Below are 22,061 nucleotides of genomic sequence, written 5' to 3'. Positions count from 1 at the left end.
GCTAGAAATTGTATTGTATTTTTTAGTGACCATATGGTCAACCAGTTCAAAAACTGACAGGGGTCGAAATGGATTCTTTTTTAATTAAAAGTAACCATATCCACCTTGGAGAGCCACTTGGAGACTAATGCAGTTAGCACACAGCTGTGGTCCACACTCATCACACAGACAGGCACACAGAGAGAGAAAAGGAGGCTGAGGTGGGGGGTGGTGGGGGGGGGGACTAAACAACAGGAAATGCACTCTGAGAAACCACAATATAGATGAGAAAAACATCTGCAAGATAAAGTGTTGGAGGAACGCAATTTAGAGGTTGGTTAGATTTGATGGGAAATTGTTTTCATAAGGCAGTCGGCAATGTCATAATGGAGGGAGGAAAGGGTCATCGGATGTTAATGATGTGAGATTAATAGTTTAATTAGGAAACTCAATAGCAGGGCCAGAGGCGGTCACCCCTCTGCTGCCTCCCGGATTCGGCAATGCCACAGGACGACAATAACCGCCAGTGTCCTTCAGTTTGAAAAATACATTTAAATTATGTTTTCATAATGATGGCTCTATTGACAAAAGACATTTCTATTCCTCTGTGACTTATTAGTTTGTTTTGTATTTCATTTTTGGCCACACAGCATTTAATAGGACCTAATCAAGGCTTATAAGACACATTGTACCCTTGTATTGTTTAATGTTGCAGCATCCTCCGAGGTGCATTCAAATGCATCTAACTGAACCGAAAGCATCCATTGGTTATGTCGTAGAAAAAACGATCTCAACTGCTTCATAGGTAAATGGTCACTTTAGCTTTTCATAGATGTTAAATTATAAGGGAAGCAGCAAAGGGCCTGTTGGCCTAAAGCCAGAGGTTTCTTTATTGTTCCATGTCCCTACAGTAACATAATTACATTTTCTCTCAATTTTGGCTAGTGGAGAGTGGAATTACTTAAGACCTCCAGGCCATGTGGGTGAGAGGATGAGAACAATGGTAGGGGCTCTTTGTGGTCTCCCAGGGAGGGCTAATCTAGGGGAGGCAAATTAATGAGGTTAGTGGGGTCGCGTGGTGATGGATGACGAGCTAACCCCAAAACGAGATCTCTGTAGAAGCGGAGAGGCGTCTCAGTGGCAGGAACCCCCCCCCAGCCCACCACCTTTGGGATCACTTAACACACTTAACATTTTCCCTACACTGGTCTATTAATGTCAGGGCCTGTGCCAAGGTGACCATTGGACTTTACCCGTCAACATTAACGAAGTCCCCGGTCATTTCCCCAAGAATCTCCATTCGTATTCCCACGGCAACTTTACAGAGTAGTTTGAATTTCCATTACAAAGCTGTCACGCCATATACGTTCTTACATATTCAAGCTGCATTCAAAATGTGCTTTTCCTTCTTTGTATTTTGTTTTGCATGCGAGTGTCCCCAGGTTGGCACTCTGCTACCACCCACACATGCCTCCAAATGCAGAAGTCAGTCGTCCTTCACAGTTTAAGAATGGAAAAACACTTATTTTCACGACAGGGCAAATGAGAACATTTCATCAAGCGAACTTAATAAACATCGGAGGTGATGTAGCCCCAGGGTTATGCAGATGAGCTATGCGGTTCTGTCGACACATTAGCAGGCTTATCTTTTAGGTTGGCGCCAAATACTTCATAAAGACACGGGTTTTTTGAGACAGCGAGCGATTTTGCATTCTACATTTGCATTTTCCACATTGTGTGGGTGTGTCCAACGGCAAGAAAAAGAACTGTAAAATATACAGTATAGTTTCCGTCATTATAAAACAGTCATTTACATTTCAACAGTATATTTCTCACTATGTGATAGTACAACAAAAGAAGTACTGTCTTAGGAAACTATAACAAAGACTCAATCTAAGGTCTGTTAAAACATTCCCTTAAGGACTGTGGTGGGTTGAAAAAAGCCACAGGTAGTGAATCATCTTTGGATAGAGTTACTTTGGGCGCCACTTAAAATACCACAGGTAATATAACACCTCACATTTCCCCGCATGCGAAAGCAGAAACACCTACATACCACCTTTAACAATTACACAATGAAGCATTTATCCGTGCATGTTTTTTAAACAGCTGTTTTTAGATGCCCACTCCTGGCATCGGTCACCAAAGCACATTGTGGTTTCTCTTTCTTTCAAATGTCATATAATGACTGACAGACTAGAGGGGAGCCAGAGCAGAGTTAAGATATACCTCCCTCGTTCATAATCGGCTTGAGAAGATGAAAGCCATTACGTTAATGTTGCTCACACTGAGAAGAGAGGAGTGAAGGGTAATTGCACTTAGAGTTCTTGTTCTTCTCTGCTGTCTTGAATAATTCACTGAAGGCCTGATAGAAAGCCTGTCTTCATGGTCCACTGGGGTATTGAAACGTTGATGGTTCCTTTCTTTCCTTTTCTATAGGTTTAGAAAATGTTATTGTTAGTACAATATCTCAGAGATGCTGTATGACATTGTTCTTTCAATTTCACTAAGGTTTTTGATAAAGCTTTAAAAGCTCAATCAATATTTTTCCACTACACTATTATTCTTTGAAAGCAAAAGAACAAACATGATTTGGCTTCTGTGTTTCATTGCAGTGTGAACTAACTGTCAAGGAGAGGGAGTGGAAAGTCCCACCAAACCTGACCAGGCAGCCATAACCGTGCATTGCATTGCTTTCTCTTTATATTGTGATTAGATCATACGAACATATCGTGTTGATGTGAAATACATGGATTAAAAGGAGGGAAACCCTGCTTTCTATCAGAGCATGTTAAAAGTCCTGTAACATACGGTAGATTTAGTCAAAAGAACACAGTGTTCTTTGTTGTTAATTTGTGAAACAGAAGTGCAGAAGTTGCTGTTGTTTTAAACAAACAGCCTGACGTACAGTTGACTTTATGGGGGTAAATAACTTGCAGGGGAGGCAGCTTTTATATGGAATTAATTGCAAACAAGTTGCCTGCTAATGGCCCGAAAAGGCCCTAATGGAAGTGTTCCATTAAAACAACCAGTGCTGATGCCATCAGACAAATGTCCACTAAGTGTTGCCTCATGGAAATGATAACTTGCTAATTCATTATTAATAAGAATTAATGGTTTTCTCTCTGCCTCGTGTGTATCGATTCCTGATACTCTACACCACAGAGTAGCTCTCAATGGGCACTCTGGCAGACTTGGGAATACGCTAATTGTTAGCCACACAAGTACCATTTACACGGCTCTCCCTGCTGTCTCTGCAGTTAGTACAAGCCTCGGAGGCCCCAGACAAGGATAAAAGAGAAAGCTATAAAGCTGCTCAGGAAACATACCATACCATAACGCTGCTTTGAGTGATCATAACAGGAATAAGACTAAATATATGTGAAGTCATATTAAAGTAAACCCCTTTCAAATGTGTCCAACCTCTTAAATGTCACCTCTGTTCTGTCTCAAGTTGTAAACTGTTTGCTTTACATTTATAGATTTTCATGATTACTTGTCCCAACATTTTCAGATCTCTCTAGAGAAGAATTAAACACCTGTGGAAATATACGGGAAATACCGGAGTACGGAAACCCCCATACCCGTTTGTTCCCCGTAGGGATCTACTGTATGCACATTTGTCCATAGCCTGCTCTGCAATGTAAAATATTCAGTCACTATGGCACACATATACATGGAGGTGATTATTTTTTTACACACTATATCTTTGATGCTTAATACAAATGACTCACTATTAACAAGTACTGCTTAATTAGGCTAGCACTTTGTATGACATTTTTGAAAATATCACGTTAAAAGGGTTGGAATTAATTTCCCTAATAACCCAATGATTTGTTTGATAATCAGGCGAATGTCTGTCAGGGTGCGAGGATGTTTTGTAGCACACAGGAAACACCTGATTAGTCTCACAAGAAAAAAACAAGAAATAGGGTTTTAACTGGTTTTGCCTTGATTAACTTATTCCGTTCATTAGTCGTAACATGAAAGCCTTTTTGCTCTACTAACAACAAATCAGTTTTTCTCACCAACAACAGTGTTTGGTGTACAGCAACACTGCTTTGCATGTGGATCACTTTTTGATCTTTCTGATGCAGTAATTGGGCGATTAAACCAAAAGCTTAAATGATCGACTCGTATCACAAACATGTTTATCTGCTTTCATTTTCACATCCCAATCACAGTGTTCACGTGATTGTGTCAACGATTAGAGAAACGCCTTAATCTTGGTATGGGCCAGTAAACTACATTTAATAAATATGAAGTATTCATGAAGCGTCGATGAAAAAAATGAAAATTCTGCCATCTTGCAACCAACACTGGGCCTGAGATTTGTGGCAGCACTTCCTACACATTGCCAGTGTGAAGAGAGCATGAGGTAAAGTCTTGAGTGCCAAGATAGGAGTTTTGAATGTGATATATCAAAGCTTAGAAAACGTGCGGCTCAGAACTCGCAGCCACCGCCTGAGAGAAGGATTTGCATAGGTAGGCTTATGTGTTTTCCACCTCATCCCTGCCTTTGTTTTCATGAGACAACTGCCTGACAGCCAGGAAAATGGGACACAGGCAGAGAGAAAAAAAGGGTCAAGTCTGGATTTTGTCTTTCTAACAAACGAACTGACAAACCCAACAGTTTGATATCCTCACCCTCCAGTGGTGGCTCAATGATGGAGGAACTCTGCAGAGTCCAAAAATAGATGTCTCTGCACTTCTGCTGGAGTGCATTAGGAACATTATTAAACCCGTCTGTAAGTCAGGGGTTCGGGGTCATCACAGACCTTTTTTGAGATGTTATGATTGAATGCTTGGTGAGATGTGGATTAACGATAGAAAGCTCCGAAGGCCATAGTTTCGCCTTTGAGTCAAAGGTTGACGACCGAAATTCAGGAGAAGCTTTTTTTAAGAGGATTAAGACGGGAAAAGCTCAGCAAGGGCCAGTTTACCCTTTTCTTCCACTTATCCGAAAACATCCGTATGTTTTTTTAGGATCCAGCAGTTCCTAACTTAAATGTTAATGCTTGAACTTAAATCCTTTCATTTGAGACATGTCCAAAGAACTCTTTAATGCTGCCTGATCCTCCATCTTACCAAAAAACGTGGAAAGCCCTTACATTAACTAAGGGATCTGCTTTGGGCAGATGTTAGCCGCAGCTCTTGGAAGTCAGAACGGCGATAATCAGGTCTTGAGCATTCCAACTCACCAGCGAAGCACGCTCAGATGCATGCTCAGGCGTACACTCTCAGCAGCTTATCAGGTTTGAATCATTAGCACAACGCTCCTGCTGCTGCCTGCGTGTGCCACAGCCACATTCTGACGCTATAGAAAACGATTTAGCGCTTAGCGGTTGCAGTCTAAATCTTATCCACAGGAAGAGGAAAATACATTTGAAATGTCAGGTGGGCTTAGGTACTGCGAAGGGGTCACAGTTCAAAAATGGATGTAAGTATGTGTTGGATAACTGTGTATCGCCAAGCATGCAGAGCTGCCTACTCACACACTCCTCACACTGCACTACAGCACACTTCACTATCAGTGTTTTAAAAACCGCTCTGGGTTGGATTTGGTTTTAGTCACTGTTAGCTTAGCATGGTGGTTTTTTAAACAAAGGATCATGTTAGCTCTAATCTCTTTGCTTGTTATTTAATGGCAACTTAATTCAAGAAAAACAGATCATGAAAAAAAGTGAATATCAGATAAACTGCTGCAATTTGTTATTTTCAGTGTGTTCATGGGTTTTTTCTAAGAAGCCATTTTAAGCAATTTTATTACGTTTGAATGGTATAAAAGTCTATATTCTGCAACTGCATTGCTGCTTCACTATTACATCACTTTAAAAAAAACAAGCTTGTCAGATACTTGACTTTGTTATACTTCCTTTAATCAACAACTTATAATACAAAAGTATTTTTTTTCTTTTTTGGTATAAACAAATATACATATTCAGTATGTCATAGTCCTTCATGGACAGTAAGCTTTTAATCAGGAGATCCATAAAATCACATTAAACAATTCATATTTCTGCTGCTACCTCTCTTTCCCTCCACCCAGTTGCATTTGAATGTGTGAAATCGTCTCACATCAAAGCATTATGTATTCACACACACACACACACACACACACACACACACACACACACACACACACACACACACACACACACACACACACACACACACACACACACACACACACACACACACACACACACACACACCTCTCTCTGCCTGCATGCTTTCAGTGTCTCCTTTATCGTGTGCCTTGAAGAAAGCTCCTCTGCAGAAATGTCCTCGAGCAAGGACCGACAGCACCACCTCTCTCTCTCCAACGAGGGCAGAGGTTTACAATGAATGTTACCGGTAGACCTGGAGAATATGTTCACGGAAGGCCCTATCCATATCAGAAAGAGGCATTATGTTATGCTCACTAGATATCGACACCCCCAACCCTTCTCCCACCAATGTTATATTAGAACATAAAAGAGGTAAAACAAAAATGGTGGCAGCCAGTGCTGGGTTTTCCCCAGTGTGTGCTCATAGAGGGAATGCTGGCGTCTCCTGTGTGTATACAGAGTAATGATTCATCCTTTGTGCGCGTCTCCACGGGGCGCTCTGCTCGTCACCACTGCGGTTTAGGTGTTCCCCACCTGCCTCTTTAATGACTCTGGAGATGAAACACGAGCTGACGGAGCTGGTAACAAGGCCATTGTGTTATCCCAAAGTCAGACTAGTATGATGCACGTCTGAGGCCGCAAGTAAAGCACAAAGCACCAACGCCGTAGCATGGAGCTCAGGCACCCTCATTGTAGCATCATGTCAACCTCGACAGGCCGTTTCTGAAACACACACTCCATTGTCCTACGCACAATGATGTTGGGTGTGGTGCTCGCTAAAAATACCCTAAAGGCAAACAGGAGAATCACGTCAAGAGGTGTTCTCCAAGGTAGTCGACTGTGTTGTTGTAAACGCATTATCGGTGAAGTCAGACAGAGGTTACAGAACATGAATATAGTATGAGCTTTGTTTGGATTTCAGAACATAATAAGCAATGCCTCATAACTCAGAAATGTTTTGAATGCTAAATAACCCGATCAACTCCCAAAGTGCCCCTTTTACCTTCATCTTGATCTCTTTCTTTGTGATTTTTGCTGAAGTGTTTTGTAGGAATTTGACTGCTTATCTTGTATCTATTGGTGTTAATGCAATCTACCATATTCCCGAGACAGAACCCTTACTGCTTTCTATTCTTACTTGCGTATTCAACGGCGTGTCGAAGCACAGGGGAGAAATTCAACATAAATACAGTGACAGGCAGGCGCAAAAAGACTAGTTGTTTCTCCCATGGCTGAGCCACAGGTGTGAGCAGCAACAAGGCCAGTGTGGGTTGTGTCATTGTTGCCTTTGTATGGAGAAAGTGATACCCACAGAAAGCCAAGATTCACCTGTTGATGTGACAGGCAGTAGACACTAACATTCTCCCTTCTGCTCCTCTTCTCCTTTCCCTCTTTCCCTGACTTCTTCCCCTCCCTCCTCCCTCCTCTCTCTTCAGGCATGCCGAGTTTCGTCAAGTCCCCAGAAGACCAGACGGGCATCTCAGGAGGAGTTGCGTCGTTTGTTTGCCTGGCCACCGGGGAGCCCAAACCCAGAATCACCTGGATGAAGAAAGGCAAGAAAGTCAGCTCCCAGCGCTTTGAGGTGAGCAGTCAAACGTGACACCGAGCATGCACACACATAAACACCAGCAGGTCCAACCACAACACACATAATACAAATCATAACAAGCGTGGGCCTCAGACTTCCTCTCTTACCCTCTCTCATTAACACAGACACACCCACACATGCATTCAAGCAAAGCACACGCAATCAATAGCTGTGTTATTGAGCATCACACCAACTCCTCTCTTCTCCAAGCGAGACCAGACAGGCCTCCCTTCTCTTTAATCTCCTTCCATCTTGATTTATATAGTCCTCTTCATCTCTTTCCGTCTTTTCACACTCTCATCCTTCCCGTCTGTTTTTCAGCCCCACCTTCACTAGCCATATATTCCCTTGATGTATGACTTGGTGTATTTCACCTCCCTCTTTTGAAGCCATTTGAACACAAGGAAATGCCCTAAGTGGGAACTCTCACTGTATCTGACCAGTCGTGTTACGCTGTGGTGTAGGTGGGGGTAAACTATAGGATTGTGGTATTTCTTGATATGATACCTGTTGAGATTCACCAGGTATATTATTCCAAATGAAAGTTCACTCTTAAACTTATGGCGCCACCTGTATTAAGGTGAACCTTTTTTAACGAGAACAACAGCCTTATAATCCTCCAGGACATACAATTGAAAGCTGGAAACTTCAAAACTTTCCATTATTTCTACTCTCAGAATGGGAAACAGAGCTAGAGAAAACTGTCTGGACAAATGTTCTTTATATGTTGCAATAAAGTGAGTCCTCGGTCTCTAAAAATAAAGTCCCTGCCCCCCTTGCTTTGCTCCGGATCTCCTAGGTGATTGAGTTTGATGATGGCTCGGGTTCCGTACTGCGGATCCAGCCACTGCGCACACACAGAGACGAAGCCATTTACGAGTGCACAGCCAGCAACAGTGCTGGCGAGATCAACACCAGCGCCAAGCTCACAGTGCTTGAAGGTAAGATAAGTCTTTTTCTTTCGCTTGGTTTCTTTATCCATCTTTTTTTTCCTACCTGGCTCCTCTGGTGAAGCCTTTATCTCAATATATCCCAAAGCAAATATGATACTGTTTACCTTGATCATTTCATACATAAACATTTGAGGATTTCTGATATTGGCAGTGTCATGGAGGAGCAGAGAGAGCTTAATGTAAAGTCCACAAGGCGAAAAATAAATGCAAGGGTTGCGTTTTTAAATAAGATCGCATGCACTTCACCGATTCAGCTATTATGTGACCTGGAACCAGATATAGAAATGTTTGGTACTTTTGGATATGATACTATATTTAATGTGTCTTTTTTATCTCAATGAGTCCAAAACAGCATAATAATCCCATATTCAATGACAATAAGAACATCAATTACCTCCTTAAAAGCCTTCAAATAAAAAATGACTGGTGACCATATGACTTACATAGATGCTTACGATAGATCATGTGGTTCACTGTAAATCTTTAAAAAACGTCCATGTGAATATGTAAACAGTTTTAAGCGTGTTACATATAAAGGGCTAGCCTCCATCCCTACAGGCTAGTTTGACCTTCATGTCCCACCTTCCGCTCGTGCCCATACGTTAATATATGTGATTTAAGTAGACAAACAGTCTGCACTTTTCCCTTCTCAGCTTTCTAAATCACTATGCAGTGACTGTGAATGTCTTCCTTAATTGATTGTAATTGTGTCATGTGGGTGCAAGTCACAGAAGGAGTTGGTTTCATAAATAAACTTTCAAGAAAAAAGCTCCAGATTTAGCCTACAGGGGGATTTAAGCCGTCCATGGACATTACACTGGCAATAAAGCAGATCCCCTCTCATTTAAACACAGCCTTTCTATCCCCCGTTTGAGTCCCATCTTTCTTACACCCACCCTTCCTTTTTTCTCTGTCCACGCTGATTTGATGATATCATCGGCTCGGCTTGCGTAATCTCCCCGAAGGGAGTTTTCTTCTGCGCTAAGAAACCTTATCTTTCTACCCTTCTTTTGCACTGTATCACGAGAAATGCTGCACAAACAAACAATACTGAACGTGACACGAAGTGCACACGAATGAGCTCAGATTAATCACAGCATTCGGGAAGGGGGGCAAATAGGACAGGAGTTTGGATCCCCTCAATTAGTGGTGTTAAGAAGGACAGACAAAAGGTCTTACTCAACACTGAGCAACTGTTTTCAGCAGCAGACGTGCTTTGCATAACGTCTTGCTTTAGCTCAGTGTGCTAGCTGCTAACCCCAGAGACAAGCACCATACAGACACATGGAACATGGACGCCTTTTTCCACATAGCTATACTAGTGTTCAGCACAGGATCCAGACCTTTAACCATGAGAGTGTGACCAATGCTGGAGATAATTACTCAACACCTGAGTCTGCACATCCACACAGACATGAGAGACTAGCTCATTGCTGCTGCTACAAGCTTGAGCTAGTCAGTACCACTACCTGTTCTGAGTCAAATGGCAGACAGCTGAAGTAAATGTATTGTCTGTGAAGTTGAAGTCCTCGTTTAACATTTATGGCACATTTCCACTGCAGCAGGGTAGCCCCGTAGCGTCCTCGCTCAGGCCTCGGGCTGCCTCGCTGGCCGTCCGAGGCCGTGGCGCATTTCCATTACAGTTTAGGGCCTGGGGCAGCAACGCAGTGTAGGCGGGGCATCTGTGCAAAGACATCCTGGAACACTTTCACATTTCGAGTTGTTCCGTCGAGCTCCCGCTGGATTTGATCATCCCCAATGAGATGTAGGAACGTCGTCACCTCCCCGGTCGACCACGGTGTGCTTTTCTTTGACGTTGCCATTTTTGTAGCTCCTACGTTTACAAAAATGCTGTGTATAAAAATGCTGCAAGCTTGCTTCTAGATATATATATATATATATATATGCGACGCTAGGGATGATCTTGCGCGCGATCTTGTGACGATTCTCTCTGACCAATCAACAGTCGAGAGTGTTGACGTCACTAGTTCAGCCCTGGCCCGATAGAACCACGATTTTATGGGGCCGGAAAAAGAGTGAAAAAGTACCCGCTAGCCAGTGCTAAGCTATATGGCAAGGCCACCAAAAACTGGCTTGGCCACTTGAGGACGATTAAGGACGCTTAAACGGGGCTACCCGCTGCAGTGGAAATGCGCCATTAGAAAGCCACACACAGCCAGATATTTATTTCCAAACTCGGACTTCAGTAGGACGTTGCCAAGTTGTTTTGTATCTGCTGGAATTAAAAACTATACCAAAAACTGATGATAATAATCATATGATCAGTAAAACCATAAAGACTTGAAGCTTTGATTTAAAGTATTTTTAAAAATATTGTAATGCAGATATATCTGTAAAAATAATAAATTGAAACAGTTGCAATGATACTCATCACTTAGTTTACATTACATTGTGGGCGCTCTTGTTGACTTATTAATTTGATAAAACAATGACAATTGCCATACACCAAATTGCTAAGCGATGTAAAACTTTAAATGTTAATATATATTACATTCAGAAAATAAGTGCTTTTGTATAAATCGTAAGAACCTTTGGAGTAGTCCATTGTTTGTCTCTGTTATGGGAGGAACTCTTTTAAAGCAATCACAGAGGCTGGTAAAAACCAATCAACACATTTAATGTATTTTTGTAGAACCCTGAGAATGTGCTGGACAACTTTGAACCTGTTCCTACGCACATAAACGTACAGTCATACACCCCCTCATGTATATAGACAGCACCACACAAGAAAAACACTGGAAGAAAAACCAGACGGAGACTAATGATGCTCTGTCTTAATGGGGCGGTGGGAGCCTGAAGCTTCAGGATGTCACGTCACAAAGTTGCTGTTTCGATTCCAATGATACACATCTGGAGAAAGTGACCACAAAATCTAATTATAACTTGATCCACTTTGGAACTCTAAAGCAAGGCACATAACAAGTGACGCTGAAAAAGAAAAGATAGGTTGACCCTTGCTTAAAAACATGTCACGCCTCAGTCAACCTTCCCTGCATAAAGGTTGACAAATGACTTCATAGATATAGACTTCCTGTGTTTGCATTCCAAAAGACAAGCCTCTCACTCCCTGCATGATTGAAAGTACATGTGACATTGCATCGACATGAAGTTGTCATAATACATTGAGCTTCCCCGTCCAGAGAGGCAGTGAGAATGCTGAAGTCATTATACCACTAAGTCGATCTGGATTATGGGTTTTAGCAGAGCATACGAAGGTCGAGCATTAATTATGATTATTACTTATACTGACTCTTCCTTTTTTTTATGCCAATCCTACAAAATATGGATTATGTCAGTTATGCCGAAGCAGCTTCACACATGCTCGAAGGTAGACTGTAGTGTATAAAGGAATAACTGTACCAAGGTTCAGAAGTACATTATAGTGTCTAGATTGATTGTTTGTGATGTTGAGCCTAATTCAATCGGCCCAAGTTAATATTTTGTCCACACTGCCAGCTTCATACTGTATGCAACACGAGCAAACTTATCCCTTTAAGGGATTTCTCCTTGTATAGAAACAGTGTTGTGTCAAATTTGTGATTGAAGTGGTTCTTTTTCACACTTAATATTTTTAGTTGACTTGAGAATTGACCTCTCTTGCTGAATCGGTAGCCGGGTCAAAGGCTGTTAAATAATGACTAGTCTAAATGTTTACTGACTTAAAGGGCCCATGTCATGCTTTTCTGGTTAGCCGTCCCCTTGGGTGTTATGTAGCTTTTTCTGCATGTAAACGGTCTACAGAGTCACAAACCCTCAAAGTACCCTGTAGCGAGTAAAACTCTAACACAGAAAAGACCTGACTATGCTGCCCCAGAACGCCTCGATGGAGATTTCTCTTTTCCCATTGTTTTCTTCTTGGGTATAGTGACGTATTTGGGTATAGTGACGTAACGTAACGTCCGCGGAGCCGTTACGTTTGGACCAATCAGCGGACTTCCTCACACACACACACTCGGCGGGATGTTGCGTGGCTCGCTGCTGCGAGGAGCGGACACTGAGCTGGCTCACTGGTGTGGGGTTGGCGAGACAACGAGACACTGCGGAACTCAGCCTGAGCACACACACAAACTCCCAGCCAGGCTGCGGGTGTGTGTGTATGTTTCGGGCTGGGTTTCGCTGTGTCTCGCAGACTGGGCTCACAGGGAGGGGGGGGGGGGGGGCAGGAGCTCCAACAAGCCGTGTAGGACAGAGTGAATACACACACTATACAGAGATGCTGTATGAGAAACCAATGAGGGTTTGGAACATTGAACAATATAAATCTATTCTAGTCGACCTCAACAATGGAATTATGATCAGTAGAAATGGCCATGACATGGGACCTTTAACATTTAAAAGTCTCCTGGGTTCTGTCCACAGAAGAGTTTTTTTTTTGTATTGTTCAATGGTCTTTGTCTTCCTCCTTAACTGAGTAGATAATCAGAGTTGGGGTTGTAAAGGTTAGTGTGCCGTTCACCTGTGGGAAGTTGTAAAGGCACGTGGTCAGAGCAGAACGAGTGACGCTCTTGCACGTTTGTCGTCATGAGTCTCGAGTCACTCTGTAATTCTGTCACGCTATAACAGCCCTGCTCTTTGTTCGCGGCAGTTCTCACGCCCCCGCCCGAGGGGTCACTCCGCTGAGACTTACATACAGGCCCAAAGTCAGCTCAGCCATCTCACTGTGTGTGCATGTGTGTGAGACCGACACACGCAGTGGAACAGTAAAACATAGAGATGTTTCTTTATTATTGTCCCAATGTCAAAAGACAAAAGATGAGGATCCTTGGCTATAATCATCTTAGTTCTATTCGATGTTTAATAACGGTCTACATGTACAATCACTATTTAAATGTACAGTCATGCCTACACTGTGTTTATGTAAGAAAGAGAGTCAGTCAGCTGTGCCAGGTCAGACCTGCTGTATGGATAAATAACGATGCACACGATGCTGAGTAAGAGAAGGAGGTATGATTGAGGGATATTGTTGCTGTCAGAATGTCATTCCCCTTTCTCTTCTCCTGTGACATTTCAATGTCTGCCTTCTTCTCTCCTTCACTTTCCTTCGGACCCACTCCTTCTCTGTTGTACCCATGTATCTCTGTCTCTGTTAGATATAGTGGGCAATGTGGCTCTGACGTTGTAAGGTAGTATAAAGAGATGACCAGAGGGGAACAATGACTCATTACCCGGGTAACGATGCCGGTGTTTTCACCTTGAGCGCCCCTCTTGAATTGAACTGCCTCAGTAAATGTTCAGGTAAATGGAGCTTGTCTCGGTGATGTATGAAATAAACTACTGCCGGACAGAAAAGACATCTCGGCTCACAACATCAGTCTTAAACGCAGTGTGCTGCCACTTCTCCATTTCAAGGCAGTATTTTATATTTTCACTGCCTTTAACATTTGATGAGCATGTACAATTTAAAATGCAATGACTCAGTCCAAGAAATGACTATGGTGGTGTCAAAACTACGTCATACACTAATAATGATGATAGAATGGATGAGTCTCTGTGGAGTGACTGTTTTCACATGCAAGCTGACAGGATTTCTCCAAAGCCAGAGCCAATTTCTGATGAAACTCCCTGGAGCACAATTCTGAAAGGTACTTGATTTTGATTGGCTTCTGTCAGCAACCAGAACATTGCAACATCGACAAGTCCTGGGAAAGGCCCTCAGACTCGTTCCTTATAAATCAAAATGCAAGGCGATTCAACACAAACACCCAATTGGCGGTCACATACCACAGAGAAATAACACTGTATAAACATTCACGCTGCTCTAATATTCGTTTATGGCGTGAGAACGAGATGTACTCGCAGTAGTGTTTGCTCTGCATTAGTTTTGTATTTCCAAAACAAGCTGAAATCTTAACTCCAGCCAAAGAGATTGTAGTCATTTGTATTAATCACACATCCTGTGAAAGCTCAGGAAAGGGAACATATTAACCCCCATGTGCTTATCCACTGTAACATTAAAAAGTTTCAGCAAAAATTCCTCCACATCAACTCAAGAAAGCCCAAGCCGATAACTGCAGAATAAGCCTAAGTATGAGCAGAAACCCAGGTATATTCCTGGTACTTTTCTGCTGTGCTGGAGAGATTTTCTTGTCCTTTGGGAGACAGCGGACCTGTCTGTAGAAATAGAGAATGTTATCTAATGGTACCAGATCAAAAGCCCCATCATTTCCAGAATCTTCCGCTGTCAGAGCTTGAATTAGAAAGGTTCTCCTTCACACCAGCTGCACACCTTATTTTTTTTTTAAGTTCCCTGGCAACTCGTTTCTGACTAATGTTGAGAAATATCTTCGGAAAGGTCGTATGAGAACTACGGAAGGATTCAAAGCTTTTCCAGTTGAGAAAAATAGCCCCCTTGCTTGGTGAAAACATGTCAAACATCAAACTCTGGAGTGACACAGCTCCTTTTCAAATTAAAAGAGTTCTGCCCTATGAGTCCATATTATACCTCTATAGTTTTAGGATTAAAAAGGAGTCCATCATTATCGAGCAGTGTTAAAAACCCATCAGGAATTCAATTCTGTGTCTGCTGTGTGGACTGTATTAAGCGGCCCTGTGTTTCGTGGCAGTAAACAAATTAGGGCCTCACCGGTTAGAAAAGGCCTTTATTTGCTTGCCATGCATTATAGTCCCTGGGGTAGAGGCAAAAAATGACTGCGACACAATGCCAGTAATAAATATCCCAGGAGCCAGGCAAGTGTGGACAACAAACCTGACTGGATAAACAGCAAAGAAATCACATTGCGGCCCTTCCCAAGCCAAGATGAATACGTACAGAAGCTATATCGGAATGATTTAATACCCAGGCCTGGTCCTCTGACAACTTAATCCTCTCCTTCGCGCTATTCAAATCACCCACAATGACCAAAATAAGGTCTGTTGTGTAACCGTTATTCCCCCCACATTACTTCTTCACTCTATGTGAATTTCTTTTTGAATGTGAGTGGGTTTTTGTCACGTTCACCCTGGAATTATAATAGCTGTTCCCCCATGTTGTTGAAGCAAGTAAGTAGTCAGTTTTTGCTCACTATTACTCACTGTAGCTGGCTTATGAAAAGGATGCGGGGTTTGAAAGTTTGCATTGACTTTAGACTTTAAGTAGAACAGGTTTGGCTTCCGTCTTCGGGGTAGGGCTGTTATTTGTCACAACACGCTGTCGGAATACAGAAGCAAAAACTTTGCACGCACACACCACCGTTCAGGGAGATGCACCCTCTCTCTCTCTCACACAAACACACACACACACCTTCACCGAACTACAGGTGTACCCCCCCCTACTGTATTTCTCAGCTCCATTGTGTCGGCCTGTGTCACGGTTTTAATTTCTTCCACCATCTGCTGGCTGGAGGCCCAGCCTCGTAGATCATATCCAGCCTGACAGATACAAACTGCATCTGTCTATGCATGCTTCTCCCAAGGACTCACACAATATGGCGGGGTGGAATCACCCTCCTGGCCACCCAATCTGCATCCTCACATCCTTACCGCCAAGGACTTGGGCATTGTAACGGGGACAGAAAGCTGTTTTAGGTTTGGTTAGTGCTTCAGCACCTGCACTGAAGTCCTCATTTATTACACAATCACACAACCTTGCAGAGTCAGTCATTCTGGTTTCTAAGATACAGTTCATTTTTTAACCAATAAAGCATTTGTTGTTTGCACAGGAGCAAATATACGCACTGTTTGGAGATATTACGGAGGTGTGGGTGTCTTTAATTAACAGCAGTCACCTTGCTAGAGACACTAAATCTAACTTGTTGTACATTTGACCCTGCTCGAGTCTCTCTACGTGGGATCAATACTTAATCATAGAAAATGAATACTAACTGGAAAAACATTTTCATATTTTGAAGTTAAATCATTTAGGATAAGTGTAGAAGGATGTATAGATCACTTAACATGTTCTGTTACTTGTCAAACGTGCCCTGGTTAATTGATCCGTCCCGTGAGATTGGTTTGACATTGGACTAAATATCTCTTGTTATGTGAAGACATCTGGATGGAGTCGTTCTTGCTCCGAGGCAACATTTTATCATCTGTACTTGTCCATCAATTACTCCATGCTTTTGGCAAGCTGTTTCTGTAAAGACGGCAATGTCTGGTATGTCTCTGCCGTCAATGGCCTCAGGGGATAGAGAGAGGTGGAGGAAAAAGAAGAAGAGAAGGGGGGAGCGAGGTCAGTGAGTAAAAATAACATTTAAAAAGTGGTTGATAAAATATTAGTGAACCAAGTGAGTGAGACCTTGAATTGTGTAGGGATTACTGCAAAATCGAAGAGTCTATATATGTTGGATTCATCTTTTTCTCAGCACTGGTGATGAATAAGAACGGTTCTTGAAAAGTCACTTGATCATTTCAGCTTTGGCTGCTCCCCTGCACTTTTTGCACTTTTGAAAGCATGCAATTTGGTATTAAAACCTCAAAACACATCTGCAGCCTGTCCTAATGACTAAAGAGCGGATTTACATTTCATTCATTTATCCCATAACTTTAACTACTTTGGCAAAAGCTCAACATCCTGAAATGTGTTTAGGAAAGACTAATGCCGGGATGTATTTATGCTATTTTAACGGGGCCAGTGGTTTTCAATGTGTTTTAACGCGTCAGAGCTTTTCACTTTCTCCCAAAGAACACATTTGCTTAAGAGGCAGGAATAAAAGAGGTTCAAACTTCATTCAATTATTTCCCAACTCTATTCTATTGCGAACTGCATTAAAACCATTGAACTTGATTATCTTAAACTAAATATGCATGATTAGAGGTGTTTTGGAACACTTGATGTAGTGTTGTTCCTGTTGATGTGCCAACAACCCATACTACATAGCTACAGGAAAACATCCTGCTTCTTCTTTCATACACTGATTGAAAGCAGAGCCTGTCACTGTTTTAAACCAGAAGTTCTGGCCACGGTTGATTGTCAGGACATATTCAATTCCTTATCTGGATGTTGTCTCTGGGCTTCAGAAGATATTGGAGATGTCACAAGACATCCATTGATATCTGCGCATCGTCCGGAACAGACAGGGATATCCATGAATTGACATCTGCTATTAAATATCTGCCACAAACAGCGGCAGCAGGCTTTCATTATTCAATTAAGGATTTTACTGAAGACCTGTTTGTGAGAGCATGACCGATGTGATTATCAATAGTGTTTCACCATGCGTATGTTGTATACAAAGTACTGCTTCCTCCATTAGAGAGTTAAGGGATGCAAGCGGTCATCTTTCATTTGCCATTTTGCGATTTTTTTTTTTTTACATTTGCACGTACTTGCTCATGATTATCTGAACACAGGTGTTTCTGTTGGAATATTTCACTGTTAACCGGCCAGCAGGAACACAAAGTCAGGATATCTAAATGTGAATTTCCAATATTGTATTTCCAGCAACATAAAGGAGCCTCACTAAATATGAACACGGGAGTGTGATGAAGATTGTCACTCAAATATGTGCCCCTGAACCAAATTGATATGTTAAGGGTCCGACGCTTACTTACACCTGAGCCGTCTGAGCCCTGCAGACAGTTTCTGTGTAATTTGTATCAAATCGATTTGTTCATTGCTGCACGCTGTTTTTTCTTACTTTATTTAAAAGTGTTTTATGCTCAGACGTGGTTCCACTTGGCCCCCACCCATGTTACCACTTCGATTTTTTCCAATTCAACAGTTGTTAAGAAGCAGTTTATTACATTACATTTCTCTCCATGGCACAGGAGAACCATAACAATATTAATCAGAAGTCGTCTGAAATGATTAATTACATTCGCTGAACAGTTTCACAGAGTTATATTTTATACAATGAACTAAATAGATTCAATTACTTTTGTGAAAGAACTTCGAGTTGAATAATATTATTTTTAACAATTATTTTAAATAAGTATATCATAATGTATTTTGTATTGTATTCGTTCGTTTAATTTAGATGCATATTTCTGAATTTCTCTGATTCATGCAAAACGAATTATTATCAATACTCCAGCATAGACAACACACAGACACATTGAGATTATGTTTTATATTATGAAAGCCTGCGAGCTGATGACATTAACAATTATAAAAGAAAACCTCCAAAAACCAAAGGTAGTATCTCACGTTTAAAGTCTCAACAAAACCTTCTTTATTATATGACATTAGCTTCATCATATTGTGCTATTTCTGTTTAATAATAATAAACAACACAGCCTGACAAGAACAACCCGAACTGACATTCCTTTATTTGTTAATAATGGCGCCCGTGGCCTACAGCCCGGCAGGTAGAGAGCGAGGTCCACCTGACCGCCCGCAGGCCAGCGAGTCAACGAGTCCCTGGGCCCTGACTGGCCGCGGATGGATGGCCCGCTGCCGTCGGGGGGGGTTCTAATATCTGTACTCAATGAGCTGGCTAATGGGAGTCCTTTCACCCTGACCCCTTTTCCTCAAACATTTACACACCAAGCCCTCCTGGAGCACCCACTGGGCCGTAGAAGGCCGGAGAGAACTGCTTGACTTAGTATCAGCCGTATAGCTTGGCCTTAAGCTTGACATTTTTCTCATGTTTAAGAGGCATGGTCCCATTTGATCTAAGCTGCTAAGCTGTGTTTTTCAAGGTTGTAGTTGATCGGTCTGCTTACAGCTGTCAAAGGTCCTGGTCATTTTGCATGCATTACATCTGCATCAATATTCTAACCTGATTAACAAGGGGAGGTTGACTGGGCAAGCACGCTTGGTTTCATGTATTCAACACTCAGTGTCAGGGCTCGCTGGTTCCTTTCTCTTTTGCAAGGAAAGGGCAATACTTCACCCGATTATTTAATTATTGACTGTGAGTGTAGCAGGTGCTTTTTTCTGATTAAAATGGCCTTCGCCTTAGATTTACGCATATGATCAGATATGGTTTTACAAAAAAAAAGGGATAATATGCAGATTGTATTACCGGTACTACTAAAAGCATTCATGGCTAAATCTTTATAACCACAGAAAAGTACCCATCGGGGAATTGTTGGCTGAATGTCATGTTCCCACCTTTCCGTCTTGTTTTCTTTTTCTCTATCCTACCGTTGACCAGCAGTGGTGATGAAATGATTGCATTTCCCTCTGTCAAGGTGGGCAGTTAATAGGTCATACCACAGTGTGATCTTCATGGACACCAATCACTTCTGCAAACCACTACAAAGTTGAGGCATTGACACACAGACTCTGTGCATTATTCATTATCTCTGACTGAGAGAACACTGTCACAGGAGCCCGGTCAGTGAGGATTTAATTAACAGAACCTGCCACATTCCACTATATCCACCGCCTTTCTCCCAGCTCATAAAAGCCATCCCTATCTGCTGTAATTACACTAAACATGTCACAATAAAGCTCTGCTGATGATTAATTTGAGTTGGGGAGAAGATCAATTAATTAATTAATTTGCAAACCGCTGCTCTGCTTCCTTTCGCAGACCCATTTCATTAACTGTCACGCTTCCTGGTTTTGGGTCCTGTCCTTGTTCTTTTTCCCAAGACACCTGGAGGAATAGCCTGTCTTATTAGCCACATCGTATTACCACAGAAATGTACCATGAGCCCTTAGCTTTTTCCATCTTAGAAGCTGTTACATTAAAACGAGTAGTAAACCACAAACCGTGTACTCTGTGATACTATAATCATAAGGGTCCTCAATCAAACTCCTGTTGGAAGGACCACGAGGCAAGAAGTAGAGCTGTAATCTCAAAATGAAAGCCTACAGCTGTGCTACGCGTATAGCGTACTTAATGGAGGATATGATTCTGTGCAGCAGTGCTTGTCCCACAAGGTGACTCGGTCAGCATAACCATGTGAATTTAGAAGACCACCCTTGGGTTGCAGTAATGGTCGAAGGCCACGGTTATGTACTAACTGGTGTGCTGCAGCATAAATAACAGGCGTAAGGCATTTGGCAGGGTCGTAGATCATACTGACTACAGTGGAAGTATGATATCAGATAGGAGAAAAATGGAGAAGTAGAGATGAATAGGAAAGTAGAGAGAGGGAGATGATAAAAAGAGAGGAGGGGCGGAAGGAAATAAAGGAATGGGGGGAATTAGATGACTGTTATTGATTAACTGCCTGTAGGCGAGGAAGTAAGGCCAAATGTTCTGCTCCGCCAGACAAAAAAGTGTATTATTTCAAAGGTCATGGCATGCATTACAGCCTTTTTACTGCGAGTACACTCGGATAAACAGCAGAATAACAGCACCCTGATAGGACCACTAGCATGCAGCACTGAGGGAACTAACAACAACATTAACAGTGTTTTGTTATGACTATGTTTTCGTCACGCTCCGTTGCCTGCAGGTGTGTCTGGCGTGCCATTTGTCCACCGCACTGTTTGTTTGATGAACCAGTATGTCCATAGCAACTGCCATAACACCTGGTCTAAAAGATAACGTGCCAGAGACAACAGGCTTGACAAGAAGTTAAGACGTATTTGAATGCACATTGTGCAGTTGCCCCCATTTCTATGGAGGTTCTTTTTTACAATTTTCATGTCATTACAACAGTATTACATCAATGGCCTCCTTGGTGGGTCTTTGATGTCGGGGTGTGCCGTGTCATCCCTGCTGAGGAGACCTCTGCAGTGCGAGCCCTGCCAAGTAGTATTTCTCTGAAGAGCACGAGGGTCCTGCTCACATGCCCTTCATGGCAGAACATGTGAGAAAACTCTTTGCCCCCAATGTGTTGCAAGTCAAAAGCACCAAGGCAGTAACATGAATCCCAGTATGGGCTTATTAGTCGCTGCATGAATGTCACAGATCTTCAGAAAGAAAGTATTGGCTACTATACTTATCAAACATTACAAGGAGAAAGTTGGCCGACCCATCAGAAATGTTAATAAGCAATAGCCCTAACCATTACTGTAACTGGAAACGCTGCTATCTCTAGATTTCTATCCATTACCACTGTCCAACAGATTTGAATCCCACCATGACTTTTGTGTTCCTCATAAATCCATCCATCAGTCAGATAGACTCGCTTATCCTTGAGTGCAGCAGGGGGCTGGAGTTGATTCCAGCTGACATCAGGGCGAGAGGCGGGGCACAACCAAGACCGGTTGCCCGTCAATCACAGGGCTGACACACAGAGACAGACACACCTTTGAGCAGTTTACAGCCTGCTAACCTAACCTGCTTGACTGTAGGGCAAACACCAGGTAGAGAACATGCAAATTCCACACAGAAAGCCGGTCAATAGGTTTGAACCCAGAACCTTGCTGTGAGGCAACCGCTGTGCAGCTCCTCATAACTCCTTTGCAGAAAAACATTTTCTAGAGAACTCGCTCAATGTTTTACCCACCATCAGAGATCCAACTATTCATAGAGTTCTTTCAGTTGAACTCATGTTAGCTTTGTCTTTATGTTTGTACCTCCTGCTGCCTCGAACACGTCTCGCAAACTTCCACGTCTCAGGCAG

At 42.3% G+C, this 22,061-nt stretch overlaps 1 protein-coding gene across 25 annotated transcripts in view; it reads left to right on the top strand.

The window, feature by feature from the left end:
* Nucleotides 1-22,061, top strand: part of LOC307020878 (receptor-type tyrosine-protein phosphatase F) — a 169,299-nt gene that overhangs the window by 65,964 nt on the left and 81,274 nt on the right. For all 25 annotated transcript variants that reach the window (XM_079652549.1, XM_079652544.1, XM_079652555.1 and 22 more), the window contains exons 3-4: nt 7,526-7,671; nt 8,477-8,618. In XM_079652549.1, coding sequence (XP_079508675.1) covers nt 7,526-7,671; nt 8,477-8,618 — 288 coding nt within the window. The remainder of the gene's footprint in view (nt 1-7,525; nt 7,672-8,476; nt 8,619-22,061) is intronic.

The sequence above is a fragment of the Notothenia rossii genome, assembly GCF_949606895.1.
Source record: "Notothenia rossii genome assembly, chromosome: 9".
Taxonomy (NCBI): Eukaryota; Metazoa; Chordata; class Actinopteri; order Perciformes; family Nototheniidae; genus Notothenia; species Notothenia rossii.
The sequence above is the reverse complement of the archived record's forward strand: the minus strand, read 5'-3'. Positions and strand labels throughout refer to the sequence as shown.